The 11,679-nt window shown below is 42.8% G+C and overlaps 2 protein-coding genes across 2 annotated transcripts; one reads left to right on the forward strand and one right to left on the reverse strand.

The window, feature by feature from the left end:
• Nucleotides 1-579: 579 nt before the first annotated feature.
• LOC123965171 (procollagen-lysine,2-oxoglutarate 5-dioxygenase 1-like) lies at nucleotides 580-5,951 on the reverse strand. Its single transcript, XM_046041738.1, has 6 exons — nucleotides 5,782-5,951; nucleotides 4,466-4,557; nucleotides 4,161-4,294; nucleotides 2,845-3,008; nucleotides 1,518-1,630; nucleotides 580-879 (listed from the first exon to the last, which is right to left on the reverse strand). The coding sequence occupies exons 1-6, from the start codon at nucleotides 5,870-5,872 to the stop codon at nucleotides 580-582; spliced, it is 894 nt and encodes a 297-aa protein (XP_045897694.1). The 5' UTR covers nucleotides 5,873-5,951.
• A 3,567-nt stretch (nucleotides 5,952-9,518) lies between these two features.
• Nucleotides 9,519-11,134, forward strand: LOC123965170 (uncharacterized protein KIAA2013 homolog). The gene has a single exon (XM_046041736.1). The coding sequence runs from the start codon at nucleotides 9,884-9,886 to the stop codon at nucleotides 10,862-10,864; it is 981 nt and encodes a 326-aa protein (XP_045897692.1). The 5' UTR covers nucleotides 9,519-9,883; the 3' UTR covers nucleotides 10,865-11,134.
• Nucleotides 11,135-11,679: the final 545 nt, after the last annotated feature.

Below are 11,679 nucleotides of genomic sequence, written 5' to 3' on the forward strand. Positions count from 1 at the left end.
CTCTCTCCTCTCTCCTATCACTTCCTGCAGGTTTTCTGGCTATGGAGCTGTGGAGTCTGGATCTGTGGTTGCGGGTCACCTGCTGCCCCCGTGTTCCTGCTCGACACCCTCTGCTGCAACGACTATTGTTACTAGTCTTATTGTTATTATAATCATTAACATTACGATTGTTACCATTAAGACTACTATAAATATCTGTACCATTTTTCATTTAGTCTATAGCAACATCACCTTCACTGTCTGTACCTCTGTGTGTATATTGTGTAGGCTGCCTCCCTCCCCTCTCTCTCTCCTTACATCTCTCTCTCTCTCTCTCTCTCTCTCTCACCCCCAACCGGTCGAGGCAGATGGCCGCCCACCCTGAGCCATGGTTCTGCTCGAGGTTTCTGCCTCTTAAAAGGAAGTTTTTCCTTGCCTCTGTCGCCTAGTGCTTGCTCTTGGTGGGAACTGTTGGGCTTCTGTAAATAGCATCATAGAGTACGGTCTAGACCTGCTCTTTTATGAAAAGCGCTGTGAGATAACTGTTGTTGTGATTTGGCGCTATATAAATAAAATTGAATTGAATTGAATTGAATTGCTCTAAAAACAGAGCCACAAAGGACCACTGCAGTGATTATAGCAGTTACTGTGACATTTAAAGGAGAGAATGAATCGACACCGAGCTGGCTGTCCTCTCGGTCCAAACATCAGAAACTTATTCTGAACAATGTGTAAACTCCCAGAGCTTCTGAGCCTTATGAACCTATTATTTCTTACTGAGTGTGTCTCTGCTTCATCAACTTCACTGGCTGGACTCAGAGGCTGAAGGAACTCACCGAGGGCTCCGTGGAGGTTCTGGAACAATCTGCATTTGCTGTCCAGTGTGATATTTATGGATTTCTGAAACACGGAAGCACACAAACTGGTAAAAAAAAGCCAGCACACACACACCAACACATCAACACACACCAACACACACCAGCACACACACACACACACACCAGCACACACACACACCAACACAAGCTGCATTTATGTCCCACAGTAAACTCTGTATAATGTTGTTTCTCAGCACTCTGCTAAAGAAACACGTGTACGCTGCTGTTTCATTTTTTTGTTTGTTTACTGTAAAACTTTCGTCAATAAAACTCAACACTTCCTGCAGATGTTTCAAATTAAAAGCCTGCCAGGAACAGGGGCGATAATGCCCACTGAGCTACTGGAAGGGCTTTAATATGAAACATCTGTAAACCACTGGCAGCAGCTCAATAAAGTTACAGGAAATAGAATAAAAGCAGTGTTTCTCAACGTGTACATTACCCTGAAGGTACCAAGAAATCATGTTTCCATCAAAGCAGATTTAAAATAATAACATTAAACCATGCGAATAAAAAAATAAAAGCTGGTTTTCTCTGGACTTTTATGGTACATAATAAAATATCCCAGAGAAATGATATAACATTGTTAAAAATTATTTAGTAAAGTATTTAATGAAGCACAGATCCTTAAAGAGATCACTGCAGCGTAATAAATCTCACTCGTTTTACTGGATCAATGTAAATCTTGGTGAAGAACAGCTGATCGCTGTCACCATCTTCTCCAGTCCAATCAGCAACCATCGCCTTGATGTTGGGGAGGTAGCCCATCAGACCTGGGGGAGGAAACAAATAATTTCATTTCATATTCATGTATAAAACAAGGCTGTTAAAGTATAACACAGTTTCTGTGTAAGCAGAACGTCGTCTTGTAAAGTCACTTGTGAGATTTTATGATATCATATGTAGTTAAATGAACTGGCTAAATATGTGTGCTACTTCATTTAAACATCGTCAGTGTTTCCTTAAAGTCGCTCTGTGAAGTCATAGGAGTCTTTACACTGGAGACGCTGGAGACATGTCCCCACCCCAGTTTGACATGGCTGAGTCTGTCCACATCTTTTTAAATCATTTGTTAAAAATGTTCTGAAAAATAGTTTGCACAATAAGAAAACATTCAATGCAATTTATAGAAGAAACAAATGTGCGTTGTCCAAAAAAAGTTACTTAAGCTAAAAAAAACAAGCAGCTTATTGCTGCATTATATTCTGTTATACTTTTATATTTAATCATTTCACCTGCCAGCTGATTTTTTTGTTTCTCTTTATATAAAGACATTTCCACCGTAAACTGGAGCAGAAATGTCTCCAGAATGCAGGAAATTAAGTGTTAATGCACCAATTTTCTGGGGGAGGATTAGCAGACTCCCGCTCATTTATTTCAGCATTTCCTATTTCTTCAAAACACCACTTTTCAACACAAAGTGACGCCCTTGTGTGGAGTTCCTCACTGAGTGTCTGCACCCTGGAGGTCAAGTCTTTCCTCAGATTTATCTTAAATACACAGTGAAATGTAACTATCTGACTGTATATCCTGCATATTTACCAGCTTCTTCTTCACTGCCTTTGCACACTGTTGTGTTTCCTAGCACTTTAGCGCCACCTGCAGCTCAGTGGAACAGTGTGAGACCATTACCAGGGGGACCCTGTGTGCTGTAGCCCCCGTCCATATTACAACAAACACAACAATGACCCACTCATAAAGACATCACTCCTCAGACGGTTCCTTCAGCTGAACTCTGCCTTCGGTTGGTCTTGTAATGCACATTCACATCCACATTGTTTGTACACATAGATCTATTATTCTTTTATAACTTGCACATGTGTTAATTCCACATTTATATGTGTTTACATTTATTTATTTATGCTGTATGCTAGCACCTAATCACTAAAGCAAATTCCTCGGACGTGGAAAATACTACTTTGCAGTAAAGCTCTGATTCTGATTCTGACGGGACTAATTCAGGTACAAAGCTGTGTGACCCACATACCCCCTGAGCCCAGGAATCTGTTGCCCTCCCTGACGTGAGGGTGCTTGTCCTCCAGGTGTCTGTCAGGCCAGATCAGGCTTTCAGAGGAGAACACCACCTTGTGTCTGGCCTGCTGGAACTTCTTGAGTAGCTCTTTGGGACCCGAGGCGAAAACCACATCGTAGCTGCGTCACACAGGGAGTGAAAACAGAAAACTTTACTGGCGCGTGAAGCCTGAGACACAGTTAGAACAAATGAAGGGGTTGCCTTTATACGATGCCAGCGTGCTTTCTTGGAGAGCTAAGTTGCTGGTGGTTGTGTTAAAAACATCACACTCTCTCTGGATTTCAGTGTGTGTTATGAGTTAAGGATTCTGGTCTTGTTTTGGTTCCATGTCTGGTGTTCTACTGTTTTGCCCATCCTGTTTAAGTCTGGTTTTGGTTCTGTGTTTCTCTGTGTAGCCTTGTTGTTTTATTCAGTCTCATGGTCTAGTTTACTTAGTATCTGTTTTGTCTCTTATCTTAGTTCCCTGTTCTGTGACTTAGTTAATGTCTTTATGTTTAATCCTAGCTTCAGTCTGTTTTCCCTGTTTGTAGTTTATTTGTGATCTGTCTGATTGTGTCTGACTTAGGTTGTTATTCTGATCTGTTACATATTGTTCTGATATGGCCTGTGTTTAGTGTCCAGTAACCTGTGTTATGTATGTTCCCCTGCTGTCTCTCTGGCTGCCTGTCTCGTTACTCCCTGGTTAAATGTTTGCTGTTTCCCTTCAGTATCTGTCCGGTCATTGTAGTGTGTAGATGCTCTGTCTCATGTTGTGGTTATAGCTCTTCATTCCCTGCCTGTACCCTGTTGTTTCTGCAGTTTTTGGATTACTTATGTTTCTGGATTTTCAGTTGGATTACCTTGTTTGCTTGGACTGTGTTTATTTTGGATTTCCTGGACTCTCATTGTAAGTGTGCTCACCTTAAGTTTGTTAATAAACCTTTTTGAACTGTACCTGCTCCGCTCAGTGTCCTGCATTTGGGTCCAAAAACCTTCTCCACACCACAAATCATAACAGTGTGTTTGTTTCAGCATGTTCAGAGCAGTTTTACTAAAACTCCCATAAAGCTGTCTGATATACTAACAACTACAGAGGTGAAGACATTTGACCCACCAAAACATCAGATATAACATATTCACTGAGTATGTTTTTTGAGTATTATTCCCCACACTTAAGTTAAAGTTGTTCAAGGCAAAACTGACAAGTTCATGAATGGAAATCAATTAAAAAACACATGTACTCCTTTAAACACCGTCTGACAGGAGCAGATTTGAATCTGAAGACACCCTACCTGTCAATAAAGAGGATGATTTGGTCCTCGTCCTTAAACTCCTCCAGAGCCACTTTAAGGAGTCGTACTTTCTGACCTCCTCCCGGGGCTGACATGTAGTCGCCTCCTTTCCATTTCTGACCCCGACCTAGGACCTTAAAACACACACTCACATCCAGTCACTGCAGTCTGAAGACCTGAAAGATGGTTATGTTTATTGTGGCTTATTTCAGTGACATAATTAAGAACTATGACTGCATTAGAGGGAAAAGTAGGACCCAGCTTTTCGTAGCCAGACAGAAGGAGGGGAACTCAGGGGTTCCTACCTTGACAGTGTAGTTAAAGTGTTTGGCTGACCCCATAAAACGCCTGAAGCCATCGGTCTCCTTGGTTGCAACCGTCATGACTAGAAGTTTCCCTGGCAGACACAGAGGAATTCAGAAAGATGACACCATAGATCTTCCATTCGCTTGAAGCATGAAGTTCTGCCACACCTGACAGCTTCTGCGATGTTTGTCTCAATTTTGCATAATGGGAGACGAACAGTGAAGTAAAATTATGAGCTTTTATTCTTCATCTATTACCGTGCACCATCACATGAAGTATTTACTAAAATAATAAAAATATTTTTGCTCTTCCTGTGCTGGTAATAACTGCCATGTTGTAATAAGTTATTAACTGCTGGGACAAACTATATTATACAATATTTTGGCCATAATAACTCATCACACTTCTCGCTCTTTGATAAGTCAGTGTTATCTTCTATCACAGAGCCAATCTACTCTTGTGATACTACAGACTTGTTCATTGTTGCATTTCAAGAAAAATAGGTCAAAGCTGCCCCCATTTATTTAGTCCAGAGTCTTATTCCCATAAAATAAATCTCGGTTTCAGCAGGTTTCAATAAATCTGGTTTCTGGGTTTTCTGTATCAAGTGTCATTTGCTTTATTGTAGTTTCCTCTTCATCCTGTCCCGTTTCAGGCTTTTTTAGAAGCTTATTGAGGGACCCTGCACCAACCACAATCTCTTTCTTAGGAAGTCTTCTATTAGGGAGGATGTTTGAGACTGTGAGCAAACTGAGGAGAAATATATATTCAAACTCGTCCAGACAGACATAAAGTCTCTTTATAGGTCCATAACAGACTTGACTGAACACCATCCCCTCTCTGCACGTCCCTGCAGCTCACCTACAGCCCATCCACCGCTAACATGTCGGTGTGAGCAGCTCCGTCCACGTCAGCGCTCTCCCGAGCACCGAGCTACGTACAGCTCCCCCTCTCCCGCACAGAACCTAAAGTTAAACTCCTGCATTTCTTCTTAGCAGCGTGTTTTAATGGGAAAAGAAACGTGCAAGTTACAGAATAGAGTAGTGGATGTCTTTAGCGAGGTGTAAATGAGTATTCGGCATGCAGCAAGCCAAGTCTGGAAAATCTCAGCTTCTCTAACTGGACTGTTATTTTCAGTTTCTCACTGTGGTGGCACCGCAGGTCGGACGGTTCAGACCACAGGTTGTTTATCCGAGTTAGCGGTTTTCCTATACTGAGACAGTGGGACTTTATTAACGCCATTATTACCATTTAACGTCCCAGTATGTGTGAGTTAGATAACACGCTGTGCAGAGACGCTCCGTCCCTCACTCACCTTCGGGAATCCGCTGCTCCTCACAGTTTGTCAGGAGGAAAAGTGCGCAGACTAAAAGTCCCGGGAACAGAAGCGACCACGAAAGTTTCATTTTGCAGAGTTAAAGTTAGATTCCTTCCCCGAGTCACTGTGTTCACGGTGAGAGCCGACTGAGCCCGAGGAGGAAGAGGAGGAGGAGGAGGAGGACTTCATGGGACTCTGCCAGCACCGCCCACTGCCCCCCCACCCCCAGCCTGTCTCTCCCAGACTGTATAGAAAAAGCTCTCTCCCAGTCTGTTTCTCGGTCTATATAAGATTCAGCACTCACATTTCTGCAGGATTTTAATCTTTATATTTCATGGTTCACGTAGGCTCAGTGAGTGGGGACAGGTAACAAATGCTATTTTTCAGTGTTCTAGCTAATTTGTTGTTTTAATCTTGCATTTGCAGTTAGCTTAATGTGAAGGATACTTCAATAATAATAGTTTAATAATAAAATGTGTTTTGAAGTTCATTTTTTTGCCTCTTAAATTTGTAATTGTTATCCATCTTTTACTTGTACATGGACTCAGTCGTGCTAACAAGGCAGTACACAGCACCAAAACAAAAGGAAACAAACAAAAAACGGTTGATATAAATAAAGATAAGAAGGAAAATGCAGTTGGGGAAATATTTTCATTACAGTTCCCATTGAGTTCTTGGTTTTCTTCGTCGCTGATTTGGATCTTTTGTCCACTTCTCTGTATATTTCTTAAAGTTCATTTTCATGCATTTTTATGCACATTATTCCCAGGGGACGGAAATGGCGGAATGGTCCTTCTCTGTCTCCCCCCACCCTCAGTCTGTCTCACCCTCAGTCTCCCCTCTCTCCCCGTAGGCAGCCCACCTGTGTGCAGGTCGGCAGCAGGATAATCGCAGTCAAGCTGTAGTTTTTCTGCGCGCTGGTTTTTAATAATGCAGATGTTGGTAATGTTGGAGGCTGGTGAGTTAAACTGCATGAATGTGCGCCGCCCACCTCCACCCGGGTGAAAAAAAGAAAAGGGTGAGCCAGCTGTTCTGTGGACATGAGCCCCTGCACGTAGCCTGGCCTCCCTGCACAAGTGTGTCTTTGTTTTCATTCAGTCATTGTAACATGTACATAGCTTATTACAGTAATAATAATAATAATAGCATTATTTGTACAGCACCTTCCAATCACAAACTGCTTTACTTCAATCAATGGAAAACATAAACAAGTTGAATAAACATCAGTACAACAATGAATATATAAACTGTAAACAAGTCAATATACAAACAAAGGAAACAATAATTTACACATCACACAGTGAAAGCATTTTTGTATAATTGACTTATAAATAGGCTGTTCAAGACTCTAGGGGTCTAGACAGCAAGGGCCCTATCCCCTTAAGTTTACCTTGGAATAGTTACCATGGGATCTCAGTCTGCGTCCTGGCTCATAGCTCAGAGATGTAGGGAAGGACCAGCACATGTCTGGCCTTAAAAGTAATTAGAATTATTTTAAAATCAATCTTAAAAGAAAGATGCAGACAACTGCAGCCTTCTGGACTAACTGTAGGCGATGAACTGGTTTCTGACTAAGACAGGTACAACTGAGTTACAGCAGTCGAGGTGCGAGGACATAAAAGCCTGGATAAGTTTTTCCAGATCTGTGGCTGAAATAAAAGACTTGACCTCAGCTTTATTTCTCAAATGATTAAAACAAACCTGAACAACTTTCTTTACGTGTGGCTGAAAACATATAAACATCTAAAACACACACACACACACACACACACACACACACACACACACACATATATATATATATATATATATATTTTATCTTTAACCTTTTCCTATCATTATACTCATTATAGTAATCTCTCATATGTAGGGTTTAGGTCATAGCTGTGAGATTGTTTTAATGTTTTCCTTTCTTGCTGTTCCTCCAAAACATAGAAACCTATGATTATGCATCTCTTTGCTCTGGGCCAGACACTCGAAGCTGCGCTCGGCAGCAGGTCTCTGGACCAGCTTGTTAGAGTACTTCTCTGTCATTCTCTTTTTATTAATAAATTCTTCAAAGACAATGGTTTGTTTTATGACAATTATTTGGTCAGCGGGTCTGACTGGGAGATAGAGCTGTGTGTCATCGGCGTAACAGTGGAACTGAATATTATGTTTGAGTTTGTGGGGAAGCGTATAAATGGAGATTAGAACGGGACCTTGAATCCTAAGGTAGAAACCTTGTAAGAAGAAAAGAGAATGTGGATATTTAGTGTGTCCTCATTCATGCTGATTAGGATAGAGTCAATATTAAAAATACCTTCTAACACCAGCACTAACTGCATCCTCCACAAGGAAGCTGAATCAACAACTTTCTAAAACTAAATCCGAACATTAGAACTATCCTGAAAGAGTGCACCTGGGTGTACAAACTGGCAGCTGAGTGTAAATGTTCTTGCACTTTTTAACATTAAATAAAATCAATAGACATAATGATGGCTGCTCTGTTCACCCGCCATCTATAGCTTACACAGTTTGGATGTTTTTTTCAGAGTAGAGTCAGACAATCAGCAGATATCCTCTAGTCTGTTCAGTACATACTCCTGCTCTGTCCTCTTTCCCTGCTGAGCTGCAGTGATGGACAGTTTTACTACGTATCTGAAATACTTTCTAGTATTTGGTATTTGACATATTTCAAGTTTGTTGTAAATAGGTGTAATAGGCTGCTAGTTGTATTGTTTGGGTCAGAACTGCCTTGTGTTTGCATTGGACAGAGAGCAAGTTTCTACAGACTTTACAAGAGTTTAGTTTCAGTATTATTTTTGTATTTACAGTTTTGCTTAGAAACAGTAATATTCAGCTTTGTTTTCTTGCTTCCACTGGGGTTCAAACAGCCTTGTGTTTATTATAAACATCTGAATATTCTGCCATTTTGTACAGATTCAGAATATCCACTGTTACATATGTATGTTCCTGTATTTTGAAAATACCAAATAGATGTATTTTATCTTGATACCTTTTCTGGCAGCAGTATTTTATTTTATACATTTATTTAAAGAGTATTTTGTAAGAATATACAAGTTACTGTATCGTTGCCCATCTCTGGTGGAGGGTCACTATCACTGAGAATGTATTTGGTGCTTAAGAGGTTGTAACTTTGGAAGATATCCACTTGTTCTGTCTAAGTCAGACTGCTGAAGCCTCATTTCAGCTTCAGATACACTTTAAAACGAGGATGGTGGATTTTGTCCCCCATCTCTTACACTGGAACTATGACCAGGAGGAATTCTTACAGCAATTGAAGCCTGTTTCAGGTATTTTCAGAAAACCAGACAAGTAAAAAACAACTAAATAAGATGTCAGAAATACTTTTATCAAGATTTTAATTATACATTTATTGTACATTTTGTTCTGTGACTGAAAAAACATCTGCCAAAAGGGTTTATTCTGCCTTTTTTGTATATTTTAATTTTCCTTTTTGTAAATGTTTAAAAAAAAAAAGTTTTATTGAATCACTTTTGATGCCGTTGATGCATGGAGTCCACATTTCAAAATAAAATAAAATAAAAAGTTTATAGGTATATTTTTAATTTGTTAAAAAAAAACATAAAAAAATGTTTTTCTTTGTGATTTAATAATTGAAAGTATTTAAATCTATATTATTTTACACATTATTCGCCAACGTGTTGTTTTCATTTCTGCTTTTCTTGCGTCGTATATTTGCGACATTTCCGGTTGGTGTTGTGTCGTTTCACTTTACGACAGTTGTGACAAACCAGAAGTGTGAAGTCAACAGCAGCTGCGGAGTTCTTAGAGAAGAAGACTGGTGGTGTTTTAACCTGGAGACAAACAGAACCCCGACATGCCCTGAGACAGGAGAGCTCACCTGAGGAACCGGACCGGAACCACGATGATAGAAACTAACGTTAGTGCAGGTTCCGACAGCTTCCGTCCGCAGCGCTAGCTCCGGAGCTAAGCTAAGTTAGCCAGAAGCTAGCGGGGCCAGTTTGTCAGCTTGGGTCCCGGGACCATGTTCAGAGTGTGACAGCCTGAAAAGTTCACCCTGACCCCCCGGGGGCAGACTCTGGACGCGGACTCTAGGCGGGCTCTGAACAGGATGTGGCTCCAGCAGCGGCTGAAGGGGCTCCCGGGCTTGTTGTCCAGCAGCTGGGCCAGGCGGATCCTGATCGGGCTCCTGGTCTTCCTCATCTTCTACTGGTACTTGGGAGCGGAGCGCAGGTGGAGGCTGTTCGGCGGCTCGGCCATGCCCGGCGGGGCGGCCGGACAGTGCCTGCTGGCTGAGATCCACAGGTGGAGGTCGCTGGTGGACCGAGGAGAGGGGATCTACAGCACGCCCCAGGAGCAGGTGGACTCCCCGTTCGTCTCGGGGAACGGACACATTCTAATCGACATTGACGCGAACAAACTGTGGGTGGCGTCCTCCTCGCAGCCCGGGTCGGCTCCGGTCCACCAGACTGAATACTCTCCGAGGGTCGGAGTCCACCTGGAGGGGAAGCGAGTCGAGGCTCAGGCTGCCATGTTGTGGTTCAGGAAGGGGGCCGTGCTGTCGGTTCGCTGCGCCTCCCCTACAGGTCTGCAGTCCACCCGGGACTGTGTCACCATCAGAGAGGAGTTCATCGCTCACAGGAGCAGACCCAACGTGTACCTGCAGCGGGTCCACATCAACAACCCGTCCGACAGGCCCGCCTCCCTGGACATCTCCTCTGACAACCCGTCCTTCGGCAGCAAGTTCTCCACCAGCGTGGAGAAGCTGGAGGACCGGGACGTGGTTCTGTCCTCCGGCAGGGTCCCTGTGGAGAATAACCGCATGGTGCTGGTGGTGGTGGTCACCAAGAAGCTGGGCAGCAGGATCCAGGTCCCTGCTAAGTCAGAGCACACAGACCACATCCTGTCCGTGGTGTGGACCTCGGAGCCCATCGAGTCCTCCAAGCTGGAGGAGACTTTCAGCAGCCTCAGAGACGGAGCCAAGAAGGAGCTGGGGGAGCTGCTGAGGGCCAGCGTGGACGAGCTGGTGGCGGATCACCAGAAGGCCTGGATGGACCTCTTCATTTCAGGTGAGCCAGAAACTGGGTTTTAGGAGATCAGAGTCCTGTACATGCGACACACACAGGGAAGACCATGCAGAAATCTATAAGAGGGAACACACCTGTACCTACTGAAGGTGACTCTCTCACACCGGCCTAACGCAGCCTCTGATCCAGACTCATTTGTTGTTTTGGAGGCCGTGACCACTGATATGATCTTTATGGTGGATCACGCTGTGCAGCCTGTGGAGACGCTGGTGTTGCACAAGTGTGCATATCTTCTGCTAAATAGTGCACAAACAGACAAATGTGAACCGAGTGACAGACTCACACTTTCATTTAACACAAGAAGTCAAAACTAAAATGACACTCTGTCTGTGAGGTTGTTACAGATCAAGAACAACAGAGCTGACGGGTGTGAAATGTATTAATTTAATCCATAAGCGATCAGCTGGACTGAGTTAGAACGCTGTACAAGACAAAATAATAAAGGGTATTCAAGAGTAAAATAAAACAATAACAAATAATTCCAATTAGACTTAAAGCCTTGACGTACCAGATAAAAGTGAAGTCTGACCTCATGAAACTCCCGCTCACAAAAATGAGGATCATCAGCTCAGTGGGGAACCAGTATTTATTCTGTTAGTGTGGCGGCCATCATGTTGAGCTCTGGGTTACAGATTAAAAAACATTTAACAGCAGCAGTTCATCAGAGTCAACGTGAAAAGTTGTGCACAGTGTAACAGTAAGAATGTGAGAGCTGTGTACTCTCATACCAGAGTTTGAGCAACCGTAGCGAGAAGAACCAGACGACAACCGGAAGAACCACTGCAGCCTCACACACAGCTGCACACTGGTTTGTGGAGTT

Source organism: Micropterus dolomieu, unplaced genomic scaffold, assembly GCF_021292245.1.
Source record: "Micropterus dolomieu isolate WLL.071019.BEF.003 ecotype Adirondacks unplaced genomic scaffold, ASM2129224v1 contig_8783, whole genome shotgun sequence".
Taxonomy (NCBI): domain Eukaryota; kingdom Metazoa; phylum Chordata; class Actinopteri; order Centrarchiformes; family Centrarchidae; genus Micropterus; species Micropterus dolomieu.